A 25,427-nucleotide genomic window follows, 5' to 3' on the forward strand; every position below is an offset into this window, starting at 1 on the left:
CCCTTTTGTTTTCAGAACAGTCTGCAAGACTGAGACAAATACTGGAAATGTGCGTATTAAAAAAATAACATCCCTCTAGTAAGTGTAGCTATGAATTTGCTTAAAAGCGTTTTGCTTTTATTCTTAAGTATCTGTAATAGTAATAAATGTTTCTAAGGAGAGAATGCCACTTCATAAGTGATTTTTTTGTTATGTTTTCAGAACTAATACATTGTTTAAAGCTGTATTTCAGTTTCATTTTAGTTTTTAGTGCTTACCTATTGTCTTACACAAAACAGCACATCCTTTAATGTTATATTTGTGTAATCTTTTCTGCTTTGTATTTAGACACATCTGTAATCTAGATTTTACATCTGTACCCAGTAGCAATTTAAAAATAAACCACATTTCAGCAGTGTTCTGAGCTGTGAGAGCTGGATCTTTAGTATCTGCAAAATGAAACTGCAAATCACACTTCAGATCACCAGCGAGTGAAAATAATAGGACTGAGACATCTGGGTGCCCGATTGCTCCCGCAGATTTGGCAGTTTCAGGTCTAAATCCCGTTACTGGTAGGTACAAAGTTGCAGCACCAGCAGTAGCGATCTCTGGTAATTGCAGCGCAGTTCTGGGAACCTGACTTAAAATTTAGCTCTCGCTGTTAAAATGAAACTGTTAAATGGTAAATTACATAATTTATTGTGAGCGTTCGTGGATCTTGCTTTTACCATTTGTTCTGTTATTTTATTTAACCATTTTGCGAGATGAATAATGAGCATACCTTTCAGCTGCCCAGTTTGACGGGCTAGTTAGGAATTCTCTCCAGAATTATTCTAAAAGAACTAAATTTGGAGAAGGAGGAGCAAGACTCTTTTTTTTTTTTTTAAATCATATTAATCAAATGATGTCAAGGATGTGGTCATTTTTAAGTGATGGGTTGTGTGCAGATGTGTATGACATCACATTTAACTCTTTAACGTCACCCAGGCTGAAATCCTCCTTATTATCTCCAGTATTATTTTCCCCCGGGTGTTTTTTCTTTTTCTTTCAATACATGATATAGTTGTTGTTGGTGCTAATGAGTCACACTCATAAAGGAAGTTAAACCAAACCCCTTGACTTCTGGAGGATCTACAGCAAGGTGTAAATATTAAGTGTATGTATATTTTAAGGGCTGTGACGCTTGCAAGCTTTTCCTTGGGATAAAGTGTTAGTAGATCCAGAAGTGACCTGGAGGAGAAGGGAAGGGGAGAGTAGAAAGGGGGACAGGGAGAGGAGAGGGGGGGCTAGCTTGGTTCTAATTAAAAACCTGCAGAAATCCAGATGGGGGTGGTGGGTAAAAAAACAACAAAAAGCCAGTTATTCTTTCCTTATTTGCTTATTGTGGAAAATAAAAATAGGTATCTGCTCATACGGTCTCATATCAATATGTTATCATCAACAGACAAGTCTATTCACTATTGTTTCAATTGAGTAAACAGTGGTGTAAGGGTCAGCCCCGCTCACAGGTAATTGTGTGTGTGCAGACAGTCCTGTCAAGCGTGTTCGCTAAAAATACATCCCACACTGTCACTTCGCAAGGTGTTTGAAAATAATAGCCCCGATCCAGGAAAACAGGACGCAGGCTTGTGTACTGACCTTTTTCTTTGTTTAATTTGCTCAGAGGTTTAATTTCAGGGGACAGGTAATAATTGAATATGTCTAATAACTAAATGCTCATTTGGGACAAAATCCATCAAAATGTAATTGGCATTTGGGTCTGATGAAAGGAAAATGACGTGGCTTTAGAGATGCGGATGCGTCCTAAGAATATCTGATCACTTAATGTATAAATTGAAGCCTCTCTCATAATATATATTAATTGCAGATACTTAAGGATTTTAGCATTTTTTTGTAGTGAACCGTTACCAGAGACCAACTGTTTTTGTTAATGCTACTCTCGGAAAGGCGGGGAAGGTTATTGGTCTGTCGTGCAATAATTTACTCCTCTTTGATATGCAAACGATCCACGGTGAATATAAAAAAATCCTATCAGACTCATTTCACAGTTCTTAACCACTTAGATTCTCTGGAGTCTATCGCCTCATTAGACCAGTGCTCTCCAAAGCTAGCATAATTAAAATCTTTAACAGTTTAGCAAAGTAAAGATGTTTGGCTGATCACGTTGAGATGATTATCTATCCATTGTATTCTAAATGACAAAAATAAATTAAATTTAGACCTTGGCATTTTTTATTATGTGTTTCAAATGAATATAATGCATACTGCCTTTTTTTTTATTTGATTTTATTTCAGTACCTCAGGTTTGGTGAGATACGTGCCTGTGAGAGCTGCTGCTGTGCACTCAGAAAATGGCAGGTTTCCTTAGGACAGCTCCAGCGCTACAATACACTGAAACAATGAACAGCCATCCAAACGATGGTCTGGAAGCGCAGTGATGAGAAACCTCTTTAAAAACACACAGACACTGGCTTTTATGATATATTTCCCCCCCCCCCCCCAAATATTTAAGTGATGCGTCTCTCCTGCTAATTTTTTCCCATGGCCTCCTCTGAAAGAGCACTGAAATCGTCTTCAGTGAGAGAAGCTTGACTTGTTTGATCATGTCACAAACATGAGCTGTATCCAAAGCATGATCTCAGCGTGAGCCCGTGTCACGCTGACGCGCGGCTCCGCTTCGGCCCACGGGACATTGCAAAGTTTTCACTTGCCTTATTTATTGCATGCGAAGTCCTGTGCTTGGTGTCCATTTTTGGCACAACTAAAAATACATACATTTTATTATTATTATTTCTTGAAGCTTATTTTATGTTTTCGTTTTACTTTCGAATGGCTCATTAGCATCGATCTAAGAAATGACAGTAATAATAGTGTTACTTGTATAGAAAGTTACACAGTTTTTCCGTAGACACATCCATCAATTAAGTGAGCAGTTCGAGAAACCAAAATTAATGAGAAAGATAGGTGTGTTAATTAAATAATCATAGTATAATCAATTTGACTGTTAAAATTTGAAAATCATTTCAGGAAGACAATATGAATTCATAATTTATGTCTAAAAGTGATTAATAAAAACTGTATTTAATAACAAAGCTATTTGTCATCATTTAAAACTTAAGCACAAAATTAGTCATATTGTGGTTCGTGTTGTCATAATAATAAAGCTGAGTATTTTTTTTATTCCTAAGACCTTCCTTTCTTTTAAAAACAAGTTAGAAAGTATTCACCTTCCTTGAAAAAAAATAAAACAAATAGTATATTTTTTGAAGAAAAATAGAATTTCTCCAGCTGACTGCAGAGTAGCCTGTGGGCACCTTTGCTGTCAGCTTTGGGGTGATTTCTGCCTGAGTGGGGACTCTGGAAATGGGCCCTCTGTAATTTTAATTACAAAAAATAATTAACGTGGAGTTTGGGGTGGGGAGGTGTGTTGTGTGGACCCCCTGCCCCACACCTTGTATTTTGCATTACACAGATATTGCAGATGTTGCACCAGAACATTTAGCAGAGACCTGCAGTGTTCAGTATTAGCCTTCAGTTATTAATAAAAAAAATACACGCGCAAAAACACACACACACACAGAGAACTAACACTAGGCTTTGTTTACTGACTCTTTGATTTAATTACTGTTTGAAGACGGCCGAATTAGCTGTTAATTGATTTAATTATCCAATTTGTTTGTTTCAGGCATGATTCCAACAGAACTGCAGCAGCTCTGGAAGGAAGTGACAGGCTCGCACACGGCGGAGGAGGCAGCCAGCAACAACCACAGCAGCCTGGACCTGTCCACCACCTGCGTCTCCTCCTCTGCGCCATCTAAGACCTCCTTAATCATCAACCCGCACGCCTCAACTAACGGACAGCTATCGGTCCACACTCCTAAACGGGAGAGGTAGGTCCCAGTGGGCTTTCCACCCTTGAGCATCTCCGAACAACGTGCCGAAGCGATGGCGGAATCGTTGGGAGCGGTGGCCAACAGCCTTGGCCTCGGTTTTGTCCTCCACGTCTTGCTCTGTCTGATTTTGATGTGGTTGAATAGAGTCACCACTGGGCAAAATATGCTCCTTTTGTTCAGATCTTTATGGCTTGTTAATTGGATCAATGTGGGCACAATTAGCTAATTAGGAGTGCATTGGATAAGTGTATTGGGGGAACTGTGGAGAGCATAAGCTGGGTTCTTTTTGAGTTCTGCATCCTGGGTGGTGTTACTCTGGATGTGCTTTGGCTTTACAGGCTGGAGGTAAAGAAAAAAATCTGTTGGTCAGTATAGGCTGTTTTACTGCCCCTGTTTTCTGTCAAATTTCATTGCCCCATCTCATCTAACACATTTGCCTTTTTTATTTTTAATCTGTATTTACCTGCTTTCACAAGACAGAATAGGCTTGAGTTCACCAGGTTTCTCTAAAACAAAGTGATTTTTTTTTTTTTAGGCGCTGATAAAATTAGCTAACTGGTGTTGTTTGGCTTTTAAATATGTGAGTTAATTTATACTTACTAGGCCCGCATTGTTAAAAAGAAATGCCTTAAATCAGGGGTTGTCTGTTGATGTGCTTCTCAGCGCGGGCTCTGCTTTATTCCACAGGATGCTTTATTGCAGGTTTGTTTCTTTACACCCCCAGATTTCACTGAGGCGTGTCTAACAACATAACTTTTGCTTACGGTGAGATAGACAGTCCCAGGAGCTCGGGCCGTGGGTGCCAGTGCCTGCTGCATCCTCGGAGGAGGAAGAAGAGAAGGAGGAGGAGGATTAGGGTCTCCAGGAGCGAGCGAGCAGCCCGGGCCCACCGGGGAGGGCAGCGCTGCTTTGCTTCTTTGCATTCAGGAGAGTCCCTTTGCCCATCTAGAAATGTTACGGCAGACGCTAGCGAAAGCTGGATTTTATGGAAACTGATGGCTTTGTCTTTCCGTCCTCCTTTCATTCATTAGAAAGAGGATAATGGAATTTTTAAGCCATAGAGTTTATATGTCTGGTGGTCTGAAAGTAGATTGATAAGGAAGCTATATAAATACCTCTTATGTCTTTCTAATATTAAGAAAATAGAGCTGTTGGGAATAGATAGATTTTAAAGGAGAGCACACCCACTGTTGAAAGAACTGCTGTGTGTGTAAGGCATCATTTTATATCCGTTGCAAGGACATGTGAGTGAATATCAGCACATACATTTATAATGCACGTAAGTGTCAAGGATGTGGTTTTCATAAAGACTTACATGGGATACTAAAAACAATTTTATGTTTATTAAACAATTAAATTCTCTTTTTGCTGCATATAGAGCTGAACAAGTTGTTCAATAAATTTTTTATCTATGTTTTTCTTACTGAGTATATAAAATAAAAACCCATTCAGTGAAATGAATCTTCTTTCACCAAATAGAGGCTTGTGCTGTCTGCTAATGGCAGGCTAACCGAGGAAACTGTATGCCATTGCTGTTTAGTTTGAAATGCAGTGGAAATACAGGAATCTGTTCTGAAGTAAGGATTTTCTCTGTGTATACTGCCAGGCAGAACTAGAAATCCATGTGTCAGAGTCCTGTGATTGTGGCCTGGAGGTAGTTGGGATCTACAAACAAGGCAATGCATGTGTTTTTATTACTAAAGTTCAAAATTAATTAGGAAGGCATAAGCTTGCTATGGTTATTGTTTGAGATTGTCTTAGTTCAGAAGACTGAAGGGCCTCACAGGTTGAACCGATAGCTGTATTGTTCAAACTTGCCATTACACTTTTCCTACATATCTATTTAGAGTTCTCTACAGTATCGAAACACAAAAATAGGTACATTTAGAAATACAAATAAGAGAACTATAGACTTTCCTTTATCTTGCCTCTGTTTGGTACGTGGAGGGTTTACGCCATCCATTTGCTGCAGTGATTAAATTACATCTTTATTCATAAGTAGAGCAAGAGACTACAGGCAGAAGAATGCCTACTGATGCACTTAAGGGTTTTGTTGCAGTCTCATCAGGCACCGTGGTGCCTGCCTGGATTTCATGTGACACGGAAACTCCTCTCATTGAGCTGTGTTGCACTGGTTTCCTTTCTGAAAGGGGGTTTATCTACAGGCAGGGCATTCAGGGTGGTGAGTGAGCAGGGAGGGAAGAGTAGCTGTGCTTTGCTGTCAGATGTATATTTGAAAGTTCACAGAAGCTGAAATGTTAGTGGACTTACAAGAGAGAGGACAGGCGTGAGCAGGGTTTTGGGAATTTTTTGATTGTGAAGTTTAAGGCTAGAAAAAGTCATGGGTCTGGCGGGAGCATGAGTTTGTTAGACCTGTAGTGAAATCTGTGTATGTTCTTGTAGCCAGCTGGTTCAGCACAACTGAGCTTGCAAATACAAGGGGACTAGTGGAGGTGATCCTGAGCTCGAGCCCAAGCTTGGCTCGGGGTTGTCAAAAGGGCTCACAAGGCCGATCCCAGCCCTTCCACCTCCCATCACACCAGCCCGCAGCTCGGTCTGACCAGGGCAAGTTTTTGGGTTGTGGCATCCACCATTTCATTCCTGTACCTTCTATGCAACTGGCTGTTAGCTTTTGTCTGCTACAACCAAGCACTACTTATTTAGATTTAAACAACAATAAAAAGCACATAGTAAAATCTGAAAGTGTCCTAACGGTTAAGCACAGTCACATCATAACAACTGCCCAGCAGCAATAAATAATCATATACAGGTAACATTAACTTTTAGGGTGTGCTGTAAAGCTGTTTCCCCCCTTCCTCTTGGGCATTTGAGGCAAGTTGCAGGAGGCAAGTTGGTTACGTGGGAGTTACTGTCATCACTGTCATCCCTGGGACATGTCACTGGGGTCGTTCAGGTTGTGTTTTATGGAGTTCCTGATCCCACAGGTCAGGTTGTGGGCTACTTGAGACCCACGAGACAGGAGGGACTTGGCTGACGCAGCAGCAGAGGCACCTGTGTAAAAGCCATCGGGCAAGCAGCGATCTTGGGTAAAGACATGTTTTGGTTATAAACACGGGGTTTAAAATAGCAGGAGAAATAGTCATTGGTTGCTTGGCATGCCCACATGTCGCTGTGCCATGAGCCCCAGCCTCATGGTTGTGCACAGCGAAGCTTTAGTCTGTGCAGGCTGCGGGGACACAGCTCTGGTGGCACTGCAGGGCTGCCACGCTTAGAGATGAGTGACAACAAAAGTTCTTTATGGCACAAAAAAAAAAGGCAAATGGCAAGCAGGTGGCCAGAGGCACCCCGGGATGTTTGAAAAGCAAAGATGTGTTTGAAAGCAGGAGACATTGTCCACTCCTGGGCAGGGCCAGGGAGCATCATGGTGCTGCTCTTGGTTTCTGTGTGCTCCGTGTGTATGGCTTTCACAGGAATGAAACAATTCCAGCTATGAATAATGGGTTAATGCTTTCATTCATTTGGGCTTTAAATGTATATTACATCTATGCTTTTGTCCCACATTTCGCCCAGTTTCTGTAAGTAGCAGCAGCAGCAGCAGCTCTGGGGTTTGGTGCACAGCAATCTGTTAAGGAGATAAATAATCTGCTTTGGCATGACACTCCTACTCTCCTCTTTAATTTATCTTACACAAGGAAAATTATAATTAAATCATTCAGGGTAAACCCTTGAGTGTAGAGAAGGAAAAAACACACTTTGGTAAAGATTGCCAATAGAGACCAACTTCCCTGTTGTGCCGTGCAGAGACATTTATCAATATTCAGCACTATTAAAGAGAGAACATTTCATGTGATTTGTGAGGCGGATGCCAAAGCTCAAATCAAGGCTTGTTAAGATCCTTTCCCCATGCAATCATGGGCATTCAGCGTCATTAGAATTCAGCACTGACTGTGTGTTTCATGCTTTGATTTTACTCAGACAATTTAATAATGTTTATTGTGCTGATTATATATATAAATTCACTCAATGCAATAAACATACCTCAGTCATCAGTACCCTAAGGGAAATATTTAGTTATAGATACTTGTATTCACTCAGGATAAGCGAAAGTGAGACCATCAACCAGCATGCAAACCTCTCATCATCTTATCAGCATTTGAGTTTCCTCACTAACAAGCATTTTCTCTACACAAGTAAATAAATAAATAATGGAAGCCAGTTAAGTACATCTGCTGTGCTTACAAATGTCAAGGACAGAACCCCTTTTCCATCTTGTTCCACTGCATCTTATTTGGGGGAAGCTTGATTATTTTCTTAAGAAAAACGGCAAAACGAAGTGGGTGGATGCCCGGATGCTTTAGGTGACTTCTAACTTTATAACCTGATGAGCAGTGGGCATCCCAAAACCTACATGCTTGGGGATATTCCTGATGTCGGTAGGTTTGGAAAAGCAGAACGGTGCAGAAGTCATCGGTGCTTTGTGGTGAGCAGAGATTGCTCCAGCTTGGGCTTGAGCTGGGAGGTCTGGGGTGCTGTGGGGTGGTACCTGCATGTGGTCCCGTCCCCTGGTCCCGTTCCATGCTGACTGCAGCAGCCACAGGATGATGGAGGCTGTTCATAAACAAGTGAGTTAGTGAAGGTGCAGACCTGTTAATGTAGAAAATGCATCTGTTTGTAAGGGGTAAGGTGAAGGGTTGGAGGTGAAAGCTGCATGTCCGAGAGACCTTTCTCCTCATGCCAGCAATCCCATGTTTGTCCCCTATTGTCTTTATACCCTTTCCAACCGTGCTTGAGTCTTGTTCTACATAAGGAAGCAGCCATCTCATAGGAAAAATAGATGGGATAAACAAGGGGATTTTTAAATGAGTTTTTCTTGCCAGCATCGCAGGAGGAAGGAGTCTGGAGAAGGCTCTGAAGGGAAGCAAGAGGAGCGGCGAGGCAGCCCATTGATCTGGTTAGGCTTAATGCATCATGTTTTACTGTTGTTATCTTCCATGCCAGCTGATCCTCCATCAAAATCCCAAGGCCCTTAGATGAGGGCATTAGGATTCAGTACAATTAAGAACTACAGATTTTGGTCCATTATTAATGCTCGGGATGAAACAGTTCAGCCTGCAGTCCATATGCTCCCAGGGCCTGATCCTCTCTTGGCCTGCCTCTCCGCGCAGTCCCTGGCATTCGTTCTGCACTGGTGCCAGCATCAAATCTGCTCATCCGTGTCGGCTCCTCTCAGTTGCTCCGTGCAGTTGATTTTAGCTCGTTATGCTTTACCATCAGCAGAGTTACGTTAGATTAGGTTACCTCAAATCCCTTCCCCCTTAAGAAATGGGTGTTCCTGGGGCCTTTAGCTGCTCCACGTACACAAACCCCATCATGACCCTGGTGTTGTTACCCATGGTCTGAGCAGCTCAGGTGCCTCCGTGCAGTGTCCTCACTGCGGAGCTGGGTTGGAGCTGGAGACTCGAGCCTGGATGCCCAGCTGCATGTCTGATAAACTGTCCTGCTCTCTACGTGACTGCTGTATTTCCTCTGGTTGCACCGAGTACGGGTGTGATGGCTGTGAGGCCGGTTGGGCTGTTCAGTGACGGTGACGCTGTGACAGCCGGAGCAGGGAGCTGGCCCTGCCGTCTGCATTTATTCTGTGCAGATACAACCCAAAGCGTGCCGCTACCTGATCCCTTGGCGCTCGCTCCTCCAACAAAGAAATCACCACCGGTTACTATGTGCTCTCCTCGTCTGAGTCACTTCTCTGTGTATTCAGCTTTGAAAAAATATCAGCCGTGACTCAGACCTGGAGCTGCTAATCTTCAGTTTTAAGCCTTATCAGGCACTTTTTACCGTTCCTGCTTTTCAGATTTGCGTGTGTAGCGTCCTTTGCGTTGCCCATACCTGCCGTCAGCTGCCGCACTCACGTTTTTGAGAAGCCCTCTGCTAAATTAGTTTTACAGTGCCGCTTGCTCCTTCGTCAGCCCAGGAGCTCTTCAATCAAATTTTGCTTTTCAGGGAATTGTTTCGCTAAGCTTTGGAAATTGTTTCTAGTTGACTTTATTTGATTTTTCGCTATGAAAGATGCAGTGTTAACCAGGCTGTGGTTCCTTGGTGTGGCCCTTTGCTGAGTAAGGGCTGTTCCACGCAGCCCGGCGCCGGGAGCTCCTGCGCGCCAACGCTTTGCTGCTTTCTGGTCCCGTGTAATAACCATCAGTTGTACAACTCCAAACACTAAGCTAATGTATCAAAAAGCACTTAAAATAGATTGGGTGAGCCTTGGCAGACGTCTAGCAGAACTTTTCCAAATTTTAGCATATGTATTGTTTTATTCCTCCATCTGGCCAACAGATCATTGTTTGATATCTGAGTGCTTTGCATATCTCCTCCTTTTTCTTGCAACTGAGATACTTACACGTGCATTTAATAGAGCTTAATGCTATTTTTACATACCGGAGAAATAGCTGATGGCTTTCTGTTAATTGCATGCACTTTGCAGTTAAACTTTTAGTGAAACATTCCTGTCTAAATACTTAAAGTCCAATGAAAATTTGTCCTCTTCTTTTATTAGAGGTGTTTATGTAGTAGTCTTAAAAAGGGACCTGGTTTTGTTTTACTGCACTGTGGATTCCTGTTTCTCTTTATTTCCTCCTGTGTGCAAGCTGTCCTTCCTCTGCATTTACTCAGGAGATCTGACTATCCTGAAGAGCTGAGCAGGGAGCTAATGAAGAGCTGTATTATATTTTTTATCATACATATCTCAGCCTGAGAGTGGAAAAGAAACACCCTTGAAAATGCCATAAAAGTAGGGGAGAAGTTAGGTGATTTTTGTGTGACTATTTTCTCTGCTCTTCAATAAAAATCGAGCAGTTAGTATGACAGCTGTTAGATCATGTTATATCGTACTGCTAAGATATTGAGTAGCATTTAAAGTAAAACTCCACCATTAAGCTGTATAAACTTTATCCGTTTCACTATGGTTTAATGGAAAAAAACGAGTTTCTCAATAAAATGACATCATTTTTCCCAGGTTGTAACATTCACTTTACAACTGTTTTTCTTTAATTCAATTTATTTTACTTTTCTTTTTCTTGGCATCCTTTTTTTTTTTCTTGCAGTTTGGAGAGGGGGAAATCTATTTTCGTAGAGCAGCCAGGTACTGCTCAGACCTCTTTTCCCTTCTTCCCCCTTCCCTCAACATCTTGTGCTAATCTGGAGCTCTATTTTTGTCAGGCAGACAGGGTTATATTTTCAAAGTACTGAGATGCACATTGAAATTTGGTAATCAGTATTTGCGGCTTTACCTGCCACACATGAGGGGGTGGGGGGAAGAACCCAGGGAGAACTTATGTTGCGTTGCTTGCTGCTGGAGCAACGTTTGTGTAATGCCATGGGGTATTTTTCCATATAGCTGGTGTTTTTAAGGTGGGAGGGCTGTGTGATCAGGAAAGACATATGTATGTTAGAAAGTGTATTCTTCTCGTTTAAACGATGGTATAAGCCCAGGCAGGGAAACTGCTAATGTGTGTTGCAGCTTGTCATTTTGGGCTGCGTGAATAAAGTGGATAACTATTCCTTTGGGAAAGGATCTCGGGAACTGAGCAACTGATCCGCTATCCAGCAAATTCCTTTTTAACTGTAATTTTCCTTTTTGTGTATACTCAAAAATAACATCATGATGGGCCCTTAAATACCATTTCATACACAGAGCACAATTTCCACAGCACAGGTGGTGCTAATATAGGACAGTCCCCTAGGCACTTGTCGCCAGGAGTTGTACAGCTTGTTCAGTGTCTGCATCCATATGGCAATCTGTCCCATTCATAGAAAGACATTGTAGCTGTGCCTGTGGGTGCTGTGGTCAATGTAGTGTAAAAAGTAGATTTTTAACTCTCAGCAACCTATGTTCTGCTGTTTGTTTTATTGTAGAATCCAATTTATAACATAGGGGAAGAAAAATCAGCTCTGAGCAAATTCCAGAACAATCTCGCTGGCTTCAGTTGTTGTTTATTCTTGGAGCGCATGGTTAATCAGCAGGTGCACCAGCCCTGCGCTGCTCTAATGAACAGTTTACAGGAAGTCTTGCTCGGAAGAAACATTTTCCTCATTGTTTATACTGTGAATTAACTCAGGAGTTGCAAAGCTGTAAACGATGGTAGCTGGCCATAGATGTCACGCAAGTCTGTTTCTTACTTTTTTAATTCTTTTTTTTGCTCTTTTTTTGCTATGGTGCGTGGTTTTCCTTGGGCATGCTGTGCTTGGGAAGGATGCTGAGCCCCTCTGTCCCATGCTGCCCGGCCAGGAGCCGACGGCTGCCCCTGAACGGGGCAAATCCCAGCAAAATGCTCTCTGAAAAAGAGGGGCTGAAGTGCTGGCGTTGCACAGAGGTTTGGGTATAAACAAGTGAAGATGATTTATGGCTGCTCCGGTATCTATCATTCCAATGCCAAATGTTGTTCTGTTTTAGTGTGACTATTTGTTATGCCTTTTGGTAAACACAAACAAATAGACCGCCTAGCACCTGCGGCAGCATATGATATTTACACTACCTGTATGATTCAGCACGCTTCCCTGGGGAAGTAGGCTTGTGTCCTCTCGATTTTAGTGCTTTTTTAAATAGCATTCATCTGAGGGAAAGCATGTGGCAGAGAGAATTCAGTGCTCTAACTATATTTCTCCCTTGGAGTCATTATTTATCTTAATTATTTTTTTATGGACACTTCCCCAAAGGGCATTTTCCTGGCTGCCGCAGGGGCGCGCAGGGGGCGAGGGCTCTATGCGATGTGACAGTCACCTTCTGCGCGGGTTTTGTTGTGCCTGTGGGACAGGGCTGAAAAACACTGACGTGAATAATCTGTGTTACTCATATCTGTTGACGTATCGCCGGTTTATATAAGGGTGAAAGACTTGCCTCCACTCTAAGTGTAACAGAATATAATTTTGTTAAACAAGAATAGATCTTGTTTCTCACTGTTTTCTTTTACTATAAATTCAAACGTAACAACAGAATATAAATTACAGTAAAATAAGGTTGGCAAACAGGATCTTTTTACAGAGTATGTATGTACGTTTGTAATTTTACACCTCAGTCTTGGTGAATTCCAAGGTCTAATCCTGTGTTTTTAAACTTGTGCGTGTTCTTAAAAGCGTTGCTGAATTGTGGCCAAAGCCTTGCCATGGCCACCTCCCTCTGCCATACGAATTGGGTGTGTAAGAGGGATGGGGTTGCTATGCTGAAAACAACAACAAAAAACCCACAAAAAAACAACCCCCAAACCCAAGAAACTGGTAGCATCACATTTTGGGGTTTTTCTTTTCCTAATTAAACTAAGATACTGAATCAATCCGTTCTCATATGAATAAATTAAGAGGCTGTTCAGAGAGGAATAAAATGAGATTTAGCAGGGATAAGTAGAAAGTAGACCAGCTAGGAAATAAAAATTCCAAACTGCTGGTTTGACATGACACGTCAGCTGCTCAGCATCGGCTGTGTGGGAAATGGCTGAGGCATAATCAGGATTGAGAAATTAAGGTGGGACACTCTGTGCCATGTCTTGGTTAAAAAGGTAAATGCAGTCACGGGAGACATAAACACGCGTATTGCATCCGAGTCCTTTTTTTCCTGTTCTGCTTCATGCAGAACCAGTTAAACCACATTGAGAGTGTGATGTACAATTGGCCACTCTCTTGCAGAAAGGATAAAGAGGAGCTGGAGCAAATACAGAGGAGAGCAGCTAGAATGATAAAGGAGTTGGAGGGAATAGGCTATGAAGACAGATTAAAGGGAATTAAAGATCTACACCCTGGAAAAATAGAGGCTCTAGGAGGATGTGATTATGGTATGTAAGTACATGAAGTGATGCTACAAAGAAGAAGAGGGGAAAAAATTGTTCTCATTAGTTAGCCGTGCTGGAATTTAAAATCCAGCGTTTCAAATCATGTGCGTCTGGGTATATTTGATGTACTTTTCACTACAGTGCCCAGGCACAAGGTTGAAATAAAAAAATATGAGTTTAAAATAGTAGAGAAACTCGTTAATTCAGGTGCAGGGATGGAACTTCCACCTGAGATAAGCGATGGATTCAATACTGTGGTTTTTGTGCTGGGCATTTCTTTCAAATATTCTAGAAATAGGTTCAGTTCCCCCAAGGAAAGGACATGGGGCAGCGGCCGTGTGGGCCCCGGGGCAGTGCTGTGGCAGGGCTGGAAGACATGCATAATATTTCTGGAGTGCTGGAGGGTCAGAATGTTGATTAATAATCCAAACCATCAGTTCGCAGATCAAAACCAGAAGATGATGTGTGTAATTATCCAATCTGGTTATACTCTACAGTGGGGAGTAGAGTAGAAGGGGAATATTAGCCCGATTTTTGTCTTAATCTTGCTGCAAATGCTTCAGCGCTTTCCATGCGACAAGAATTGAGAGCATAGTGCCCCGAGAGGCTGAGGACAGGGGGCAGTGATTCGGGGTGCGTTACTGGCCTTGTGTTACAGCAGCAGTGCTATGGCTCTGTGGGTTTTTTTTCTACGTGAGGATGCAAGTTAGTGCACACCGATTAGAAGACAGAATTTCAGCCTTTAGGCTGCAGTTTTAACCTGATTTGTCTTAAATTGGTGTAGTAATTTAAAATGTAATATACCACTCCTGTTACTTCCAATAGGGTTTGATGTAAAACATGAGCTTCTTCTAGTTGTAGGTCTGGATGTGGACTAAAGTAATGAGGAAGGGGAGAAACACAGCTTTAAAAAAAAAGGATCCAAAAATATTCAGGCTGACTTTGGGAAGAGCTGCCAGTGGCCATACGCATCAATTGCCACCTCTCCCGAAGGCCCACGACCCTCTGCTGAGCTTTATCCAGTGGTGGGGAGGCATTTACTCTGCTCAAATAATTCTCTGTTCAGATCAAATACTTGCTTTCAGGGCAGTTAGTGAGGCTTGGAGAGGAGCATGACTATCTAGAAGTAGTTCATTACAGTATATGGCTTAATATGTTCCTTGTTTTTTTTGGGTTTTTTTTAGTATGATTATAATTTTTAATTATTTTGGGTATGTTTTTAAATTCGCTGTTCAGAGAGGAAAGGGATGCTAAGCCACCTGAGTAATAATGCAGAGCGATTTGCACCAGTGCAACTTCACTGCAAAACACATCTTTATTCAATTGATCTTGTCATGAAGGCAGGAACTTGCATTCAAGTACAGTTGGTACAAGGATTTAATCATCATTGCTTCTGTTTTGATTTTACATCAAATACAGCAAGTGTTTCTGACTCAGAGAATTGTGACATTTTCACCAGCTTTATTCTATCGGTGCCTTTCAATGAGCTTTAGAGCTCACTGGGCAGTCACAAATACGGGAGGCCCCTGCTGATTTCCAGTTGTGTCTCTCTTCCTCCTGTACATGACCAAAATCATGGCATTTTGCCTCAACAACTGTGCCATCCACATCAGACTGGGCAAAATGTTGTATGAGACCAAGCCCTGTGCTTCTGCCTGGACTGTACACTGACATGGGCTTCACAACACCTTGCAAAGATGAGGTCACTTCCCGTTACCTCTGAGAAATATATGTATATGTATATATTTTTAAAGGCAATTCTGCAGTTTCTGTGGGTGCTCTGCTCAAACCCCTTCCAAGAGGAAAGCAGGAGACGTGGTATTGATTTTTTTCCATGTGCAGGTGGCTCAGGCATGTTCTCTGCACCGTTAGAACGTGAGCAGATGCTTCAAAACTGTAATAGAAAATCAAAGACACTTCTCTATATCACTGGCTTCCCCCCGTGTTTTGGCAAAGATCGTTGGCCCAAGGAGATCTGGAAGAGAGAGTGTGGAGTATGAAGTATGTCAGCATCATGAATATTTAAAATGCGGGCCACTATGTGGCAGAAGTACTATTACTGAGGCTTCTGCTTAGCTAGTTTTTATATCCAGCCGTGACTTTTTCGCCAGTGCGTACAAGCGCAGTACCTGGTTTCACGCGGTTACTAAGTCTGGGTCGAATTAAACCATATGACACAGGTAGCTTTCATGGTAGTGCTTTGGTCAGTCCTTTCCCTGATGTCCAGTGTCACTGACATTTTGTTTGTCCATGTGGGCTCAGCTTTCTGTGGTTGCTCTCTCTCCCATGGGTTTGTGCAGGGTCTCTGGTGATGCTGTAGCACAGTAGGTAACACGCTGAAGGTGAAATGGCTGAAGAGGGGTGGGTGAGTGGCGCTCTGCAAGTGCCAGTTGTGACAGCAATCGCTGTCACAGTAGGTGGTGAAGTTCCTCCCAGACCCCCTGGAGATCCCTGGTGTTATGAAGCACCAGAGGCTGAAGAAGGTGGAGGTAAAACTCCTCTGTCCAGCAAGCACAGGGAGCCGTGGAAGCGCCCGGCCCTTCTCCCCTCCCCTCCTTACTGGAAACCAGGCTGGAGGCAGCAGAAAATAAGTGGACACTTACGCAGTTTTCAGCTCCCCACATGGATTTCTTTACTCTGTCGTATGTCATGAATAAGCTGACTTACGCAAGACATTCTGCTTGCCAGAGGGTTATTTGCTGTACTTCAATGTAATAATGCTGTGCTATTGCATTATTTGGAAATAATTCTATTGTGTTAAGTATTTTGCATGCAAATACCTTAGGAAGAGAAAAAAAAAAATAACACATAATCTTGATTTTTCTGTAATTTATTCCTTCAGTTCTTTGAAAATTATGTCTTGTTATAAAATCACTTCCACTAACTAGTGTTGCATCACCAGTACCCGACCATGAATATGCGTTCCTGGGAAGGGGAGGGTGACAGAAACAAACACCTACTCTAATGTGTCATTAGAAATCAAACAGACCTAAAACCTGCTTCTGCTTGCCAATGCTCAGATCTTCTGGAAGTCTGTCTCAGGCAGTGAGACCAAGGATGCATCTAGCTTACAGACACTGTGCTTGCGTGCAGACAAAATAAAATGGAACAATTTAAGATTATAGGTTTGCATTGTGCCCACAAAGCTGTTTATGTATTGGATTAAAATCTTCATTTTCCGCCTCTATTTGCTCAAACAAAGTGAGTACTTGGAGGAGTTGAACAGTTCCCTGTTCATTTCCACCGGCTGTATCCTTTGTGCATGACATCCGCTGTTCTGTAAACCCGCTCTGTTTAGTTTTGAGGTGCTTCTTAAGGCTGTATCAGGGAACAAGTGGCGATCTGTAACATCTTTGAAAGTGGGATGGATAAAATAGCAGTAACCTGATACTGACACATAAAGGTCACCGCAAGGCTCCACTGAAGCCCCCGAGCGGGACGGGGGTCTCAAGGCTCGCTGCCTGCGGAGGGTGCCCGCATTCAGCTTTCGATACTGAGGGGTATTTTTTCTTTTCAAAGGTCTATTTTTGGGAGGTTGAAGTAGTTGCTCTGCTTTGTTGAATGGCAGTGGAAGCTATACGTAGGTGTTAAGTATGTTACGCTTAGCTTCGTGTTAAGAAAATGACCTTTTAAGTTCCCGTTTACAGTCAACGCCAATCTTTCTGGTTATTGACAGCACTAGCCTTTGACACCCTGAGCATCGTCTACAGTTTGACCCTCGCTTGGTCACTCCATCATTTTCTTTGGACACAATACCAGGGTATCATGTCCTACATAGTTTGTCTTGTCTTGTGCAAGTTCCCTGGAAAGAAAAGAGATTTGCACTTGGATTTAAAAAATAAATACAAATCGCGGTAGGGCTCTTTCCGTTGACTTGGCCGTGGCCTTTAGGCTCTCACAGGGAAACTTTAAAAAACCCTGCTGGGGGTTTAAGCCATGTGACTCCTGTTGATATTATAATGAGATTTACAGTGCTTAAAACCCACGGGGCACTGACTCCTTACTTGGTGTCCTATGGTGTTTCTGCAGTCATCCTGGTGGATGGGTAACGCGCTCTGTGTAAATTAATACACTGAATTTTTTGGGGGGGGGTTCTGCCCAACACACTGAAATCGTAACTCTCGTATGTAGTCTTCATGGACTTTAATGGAGTGCTAACATGGAAGCCCACTTTCTCACGCTTTGCTGTATTCAGGTATGGAAGCAGATGATAAAACCCATTATTTTCTGAATTATTCTTTCCTGATGTGTATGGAGAGTGTTTGACCATATGCCTGTCTGGCCGGGGTGTTCTGGTGTTCCTTCAGCCATCCTCCCTCTTTCACAGCTGAGGAAATGTGTGCTGCAGCATTTGTGTAATTTCCTTGCAATGAATGCATTGGTTCCTTTGTTCCTTTAAAAACTTAACTGATAGAGCACATGTTAAAAAAAAAAGATTAAGTTAAAACAGTTAAATATTCCTTTATAGAAAAAGCCTGTGTAGGTCTCTTCACCTACAGTTGTTGTTTTAGGAAATAACCTTGCACATATATATATGTTTGAAGAACTGTTTTTAAATGGCCAAAAAGAAGATTTTAATGAAATAATGAATTAGGTAAATGTATAACTTGTAATACCTTTTCCAGCCAGATCTGTACCTTTTGTTTAATTTTTTTTTTTTTAACTAAAAATAATTTTTAAAACCACCTTCAATGATCTTCAGGTTCTCATTGGGCCTGAAGTCAAAAGTGGCAGAATCTGGGCGGGAATTTCTCTTGCAACTTCTTTGCGTTGGGATAACATCTCAGTGGTATGTTCTACACTGATCTTGGTATCCAGTGCATCAGAACTAATACAAGAACACAATTTTGTTGTAGTATGCAGGCAGATAATATTATAGCACAAGAATAAATAGCATTGCCCTGTGTGCATAAAAGTAAAATGGCAAAAAGTAGGCATTTATCCATAATATTACCTGCAATCCAGGATAAAATAAATCATAAAAGCCACACCTAGATGCTGGTATGTGTTCATATCCTTTGTGTATGTTTGAAGCATACATAATACAGCCCAGGCATACTGTAGCAAAAAGGTTTGCTATGAAAAATAGATATGTGTGTGAGCATAAAATAGAGATTTCAGTACTATTTTGACATTTTATTTTTAAAGTCATCTAAGCTTATGGAAATTGTTGCAAAAATAATTCCTTTACTTAGGAAGTCTCCATGCAGAAGTTGAATAAAGAAGATGTTTTAGAATATGGTTCATCAGTTAGTGCAACAGATACATTTCCCTGAGCACCACATGGCCTGGATCAAAGCATCTCATGACTTGGATCAGTGCAGCCAAATCATTACGTATTGATTGGAATCCCGCTGAAGGATTAACCCTTTCGTGCTCAGATGAATTTTTTTCTTTAACCCTGGTTTCAGTAGTTACGAAGGTCTGTGACGTTCTGACAAATCTTAGCAAGGTTAATAGCCCCCACTAACCCCTCGTACTGAGGAATCCTTTGGTTACATGGTTCCTTTTTTATGATAAATTTTGCATTTGAAAGTGCATCTTGAATCTTCTTTACTGGGACTTAGGAGGGCTGTACTTTAGCGAAGAAACAACCTGTAAGAGGGGAAAAAAACAACCACACAGCCCAGTAAATAAATAACGTGATGGGAAAACCAAGGCTGCAAACTTGATGCTTTTTGTCTTTCTGTAGCGACAAGGAAAGCCTCGGGTCCAGTTGTACTGTGTTGTAAGGATACACTATTGTATGGAGATTACTTTTCTTCCTGATGAAGTTGAATTGTAAATATGCAATGTTCATAAATTTCTCAGCAAAATATCAAGCAAGATATTAAGCAGGTCTGTCAAATGATTTCTCCCCCGTCCATGTTAATTTAAATTCTTTACAAAGCTTTTAATTAATGAATGAAATGTAGGAGGATAGCTAAGTAAGAATGACACATGTTTTGCGCTGCAAATGGTATTTAATTCTGTTTTGAGAAACGATGGGCAGAGTCAGGTGGGTACCATGAGATGTTAGGGATGTTTCAGGATCTGTTGTTTGCTGCTCTTAAAGAGTCTTTGTGAAGATTAATTATCACAGTGCTGTCACTTACACCACTTTTTCTCTTTTCTCTTCCTCTCCTCCAGTTTATCCCACGAGGAGCACTCACACAGCCATCCGCTCTATGGACACGGTGTATGCAAGTGGCCAGGCTGTGAAGCAGTATGTGAAGACTTCCAGTCGTTTCTAAAGTAAGGATGGTTTTTTTGGCACTCGCATTGTACAGAAAGCATGCCCTGAAATTCTGTGTGCTGTCACTCACCGTGGGCCTGATGCAAAGCCCATTGAAGTCAACAGAGAGCTCCCTTTCACTTCAGTGGCTTTTGGATCAGGCTCAAGAACGTTTTAACAGGGGATAGTAAATTAGCCCCATGGGGAATGTATGGTCTTGCTCAGTGTATTGCTATAAAATAGAGTGTTTGCAGTTCTGCAGCCTTTTTTAAAAAGATTTATTTAAATAATTTTTAAGTTGTAGTATTGATAGTGTAAACAATACAACCTTGATTTAACCTTGATTTCACTTTAATTTAGAAATTTAGTCTTGAATTAACTCCATAATTGAACAGAGAATTGCAGAACATCACGTGAAATTTAATTTATGTCAAATAAGTAACTAATGAACAAAGTCTACACTACTAAAAATAAACTATAATTATATTAATTGGGCCCCTGCAGTTTGCTGCAGACCTTTCCTTGCTGCCAAAGAACACAGTTTTACACGTTGCTTAAACAGTGTGCTATGGACTAGTGTGTGGTAATGCCTGCATCCCGAAGCAGGGAAGGACCAGCAGAGCTCTAATAACTTACACATGGCTGTTCTATGGCTGAACCATCAGCCTCACCCCTCCAGGCTGGAACAAAAAGTGTTCCCATCACAGAAGATTTCTGTCTGGGTAGATCACCAGGTGCACATACGCTTTGGGTTCACCCAGGTTCCTGAAGGTTTGGGCGCTGCTATTTTCTCAAGTACTACAGCTTTTCGGTCGCAAGGTCACAAAAGACCAACTATCCCAGCAGTTATGATTTAAGTGCACAAAGGGAGAAATTCTGCCCCCATTTACAGTGATGATCTCATGAAGTTAGTCCACATAAGTACATGGGACTCTTCAGGATGGATAAGTAGGATTAATCCTCAAACATTCAGCTGTATCTGTTTATTTCTGGGGCAGTTCCCTGGATTTTTATGTGAGCGAGGGAAGAGTGACAGCAAGCAGAGGGTGTTTGTTGAATGATGTTAGATGGTAGAGAGAGTTTTTTGCCCTAGGAACAGAATGGGCCAGTTCTGCATCCACTGGCAAAACCCTCCCGAATTCAATAGGAGCAGTGCTGGGCCTCATATAAACATACACTGAAAGTGAGGAATAGTAGAGTCATGAGAAGGTTCTCATTACAAGAGGATTACAAAATGAGAAGGTGCTAGTCATAAATTTCCATGAAGGGTGGCCTCATTTCTTTTAATTCATCCTGTTGTTCACTTAAGTGAAATAAATGCTAATCTTGCCATACTTGCCAGCTCATTCATATTCATATGTCATACTATAGCATTTAGACCTTTAAAACAATTCTAATTTTTACTGCACTTAACGCAAGGGAAAGGTGCTGTGGTAGCCTTAGATGTCGGGGTAATGTGTGTAGTCACATCAAGCCAAATTATGCCACCTTTGCTTTTTCTGCTAGACCCCTGTTCCAGATTAGATCTGTTGATTTCAAGGAGATTTCCTGTGCGTAGAAAATACAGCCCATAAGTCACACAGCCTGGGTAGAGGCAAGGTTGATTTTTCTGTGGTATTTTGGAGATGTTTCAGTAAGCAGACCAAGTTCACCTGGAGGAGATACTTGGGGCAGTCAGTAGCTAGGAATAACTGGAGAACTGCTACCAGCCCGGGCTGGACGCGAAGCGGCTCCATCTACTCCCAGCACCAACAATTCTGGTTCTTTTTATCACTCACTTATCATGTTTTTTTTTTTTCCCCCCATTGAAACCTTTCAACAGAAATATTTTGTGTGAATTTCTTAAACCCATCAGCTCCTGTAAATTTTCTCATTATCCAAATTCTGCAGCGTCCAGACAAAGTCTTATTGTTTGGAGTGATATTTAACCCAGAACTAATGCAGAAATGAATGTCCCTGAGCAGTGCATTGACACTGTTAGGAAGTGAGCGATGCTTCATAAAATGATACCGTATCCTTCCAAGTCTCCTGTGGAGCATCTGTCCTTAAATTATATTGCCATTCATCAGAATTCATTACTCAATGAAAAGATAACGGGTAGATGCTTGAAGTTTCTTTCTGGTACTTGTATAATCCGTGAAGCTCTTTCGACAGTCCCCACAAGAGAAAAGCTCTTGTTTACCAAGTGAAATACAGCCTGTGTATCAATTGAATATTGCTTAATTTCACTTACCTTCGTAAAAAGGCCTGTTAGAAAAAGCAAAGAGAAGTTACATGTGGAATGAAAGCCCTGTATTCCAATAAAATTATTTTGCAGTTCAGGGAGAAAAAAGGACTCGCAGGTCTAAAACATGGTTCATTTCTTTTCCTCCTGAGGAAGAAATATCATAACTGTTGGTAAATCAAAACCAGAGATTTGACACTCTTCTGTGATCGTTCTGTAGTGTTTGTTCCCAAGGTGAGGTACACCACAGGGCCCTTGATTTCAAAGATAAATACTGTACAAATAACGATCCTAGTTGTCTTTCACTCACAGCCAACAGGAGGATGCTTATCAGAACCAGCAGATACACGAGCTATTGTACGCATTTATTTCCCTATTTCTTTTCGAAATAAGTTGCAGTTTTAGTGTTTTGTCATGGGCTTTGCTTGGTTTTGGTTTTTTTTTTTGTTGTTGTTGTTGGTTTGGGGTTTTTGGTTGTGTTTTTTTGTTTGTTTGGGTTTTTTTGTTGTTGTTGGTGGAGGTGTGTTTTTTTTTAATCCATCAGCCATTGGTTATCATGAGATGCAGTATCAGTTAGAGCTAACTGATAGCAGCAGGGGCTGCTGCCAAGCCTAATGAAACAGAAGCACCCTGCATGCTCCAGAATACACCCTGAGCCTAAAACTAAACCCCAGTGCAGTCTCCCCGCGCTGTGGCAGCCAGGTGAGGGCTGGAGGTGCACACGTGTCTCACGTGTTAACCAGGGCCCGTCTAGCAGGCGGCAGCCAAAGGAGCAATTAGTATCGCAGAACGGCTTTCCTTCAAAATTGACTGTATCCTTGATTTCATTTGCATGTGTTTAGAGACCGCTGCAGATAGAAATATATACCTCTATAGAGCAAGTTGTTCAGGAAATCCCTCCTGGAGGGGGGGGGTGGTTTATTCAGCAAGGTATTGAGGCATCCAGTGCAAAACATGGAGAAGATTTAGCATAGTTTTATCCACACACCCCTTTCTTCTTTTAAAATTTGATTTTGATTTAGATGTGCTTAACCGTGGCCGTACTATTTTTAAATCAAATATATTCCTGAAAGAAGGGACACAAACCTTTGGAGATCTTGCAGTCTTGTATTGCAGTGATGCTAGTAATCTGCTTCATGTGAATTTAACTTTGATGAAAGGAAGGGGAGTTTATGTGAAAGAAACTACTAAGTGCTCTCTGTAATGTTTTCACAAGTGTTTTTATCATGGTAACATCTTGTTTACTTTAGTTGCCTGCCTAAAACTACTTGGAACATGTTAAGAAAACATTTCGAGAAAGCTTCTACAAAGAGGCTTTTGTTTAGCAGCAACTGTGAGACTGCTCGGCTCACAAAGGTGTTAACTTTCAACCCCTTAAGCACTTCCACATGAAATTCCAGCAACTATGTTTGTGGTTTTGGAAAAACAAAGTGTATATTAAAGAAACCAGGTATATGCTAATACATGTTGAAGTAGGCCGGAAATCATAAATTGTTTCGAAGGCATTAATTGCTATCATTTGCATGTCAAAATGTTCTGCAGTGAAATCATCTGCAGTTAGAACAACAGAGACTTTTTTTTTTAATCGAATAGGTAGAAAGGGCTAGTCTTCCTAGGTCTTTTAGATTTGTAAATCGCGGGCCGGCCCAGTTAAGTCTCCAGCTCTGGAGCGCTGTGGTGTGAGGGGCTGCCCGGCCGGGGGCTGCACCAGCACCCAGCACCCATCCCGCTCACGGCGGGACCCCCTGGGCGCTCGGCCACGTCACCCAGCGTTTTATTTTCCGACTCTTTATAGAGTCGCGGCTCAAATATCGACGTTCCGTTGGTTTTACACCCCCTGGCTGCCGCCCCCCCGCCATGGCCAGGTCCCGCAGTGCCCCCTAGCGCTGCCGGAGCAGCGTCCTGAGGGAGCCCCGCGCAGAGCGGGAAAACAGCGGCCCGGACACACAACTCGCCAAATTGTTACTTTTACACGCATATATATATATTTTTCCTCTCAGGGCGAGCCTTCGGCTTCTACCAGTAAATATCTCAAGCGCCTGCCTGCTACCTGCGATGTAATATATACGTAGCGAGGCACATTGTCTTGCGTTATTGCGTTTTATATCTTAAGGTGCTCTTAGTTTATGTTTCACATTATAATTTCCGGTGTGTAATCAGAAAGCATTACTTAAGAGACAAGGATCATCTTTGTTTCATACTTTTATTGACACTGTCTACCGTATTACTGTGATGTCTAAATGGTAAAATTTATTATTAGCAATAGTGTCACAAAAGTCTGAGACAGCGATTTTCCTTTCAATAAAAGTAGTTAAAAACCTTTTAGAAAATCCATAATTTTGATTGCTGGTACTTCATAAATGTATAACTGGTACTTTTTAGCTGTCTCTTTAGGGAAAAATGAGTTTTATCACCTGCAGTACCTGGGTTAATGAAATTGTGTGTTGGAATTTAGCCAGAATGAAAGATGAGATCATTCGGTGGCACTAATATTGGCAACAGGTCTCATAAAAAGGTTCGACTCTTTTTAGAGGAGTATTATTAGGTTTTTTTCTTTTTTCTTTTTTTTTTTTTTTTGAGGATAGAGCAAGATTCGAGTTGTCATTTTTTAAGTTTCTGTGGTTCTGAGATTTTTCATCTGCTGTAATATCCAAAACCCAGTGACCTAAAAGCCTCCACCAGGGCCAAGAGAAACACAACAGTGTCCATCAATGCCTAGTAAAGGAATTTACTTGCTTCAGATTTCAGCTCCAGTTCCTGTTTCAGCCTTTTAAAAATCACGACTCTCAGCTCAAATTTGAAATAACGCTGCTTCTTTCTCATGGTCCTCTGTGTTTGATTGTTTGTGGATATTAGCTGTCCAGGAAATCCCATACTTAGAGATATAAATCCAAAATGATCTTGTTTTTCCGCAGCCAGCCCAGGATGTATTAGACAGTTATGATGATTTGTTAATTTTTGTGACCTGTATTTATTTTATGTGTGCCGTATGCTTTCAAAAGAGGGAATCATCTGTCGAAATAGGCTACTTTTGTCAAAAGGGAGGCTCTTGACTCTTTGCTTTTAAGCCTGTGCTTTCTTTACTTTTGGAGAATTCTGTGTGTGCACCTCCATATGGTGGTAAACAAGGGCTGCATTGTGCCCTGACATATAAGCTTAAACCCAACCCTGTTATTGAAGAATCTTTTGAGATGTGTGAGCTGGGATTCTTGAAGGGCTGTCAGGCTTGGGTGTCGGTTTGAAATGTGCCTTGAATCTATAACTCTGCTTTCATTTTAATAGTGCAATATTTTTTTTTCTAATGTAATATTAATCGTCACCCATTTGTAGTGAAATTT

The 25,427-nt window shown here is 41.6% G+C and overlaps 1 protein-coding gene across 1 annotated transcript in view; it reads left to right on the forward strand.

The window, feature by feature from the left end:
* FOXP1 (forkhead box P1) overlaps positions 1 to 25,427 on the forward strand; it is a 379,050-nt gene that overhangs the window by 317,178 nt on the left and 36,445 nt on the right. Inside the window, exons 9-10 of the mRNA XM_080350553.1 lie at positions 3,665 to 3,869; positions 19,781 to 19,885. Coding sequence (XP_080206679.1) covers positions 3,665 to 3,869; positions 19,781 to 19,885 — 310 coding nt within the window. The remainder of the gene's footprint in view (positions 1 to 3,664; positions 3,870 to 19,780; positions 19,886 to 25,427) is intronic.

Source organism: Nesoenas mayeri (assembly GCF_963082525.1).
Source record: "Nesoenas mayeri genome assembly, chromosome: 10".
NCBI classification, from domain to species: domain Eukaryota; kingdom Metazoa; phylum Chordata; class Aves; order Columbiformes; family Columbidae; genus Nesoenas; species Nesoenas mayeri.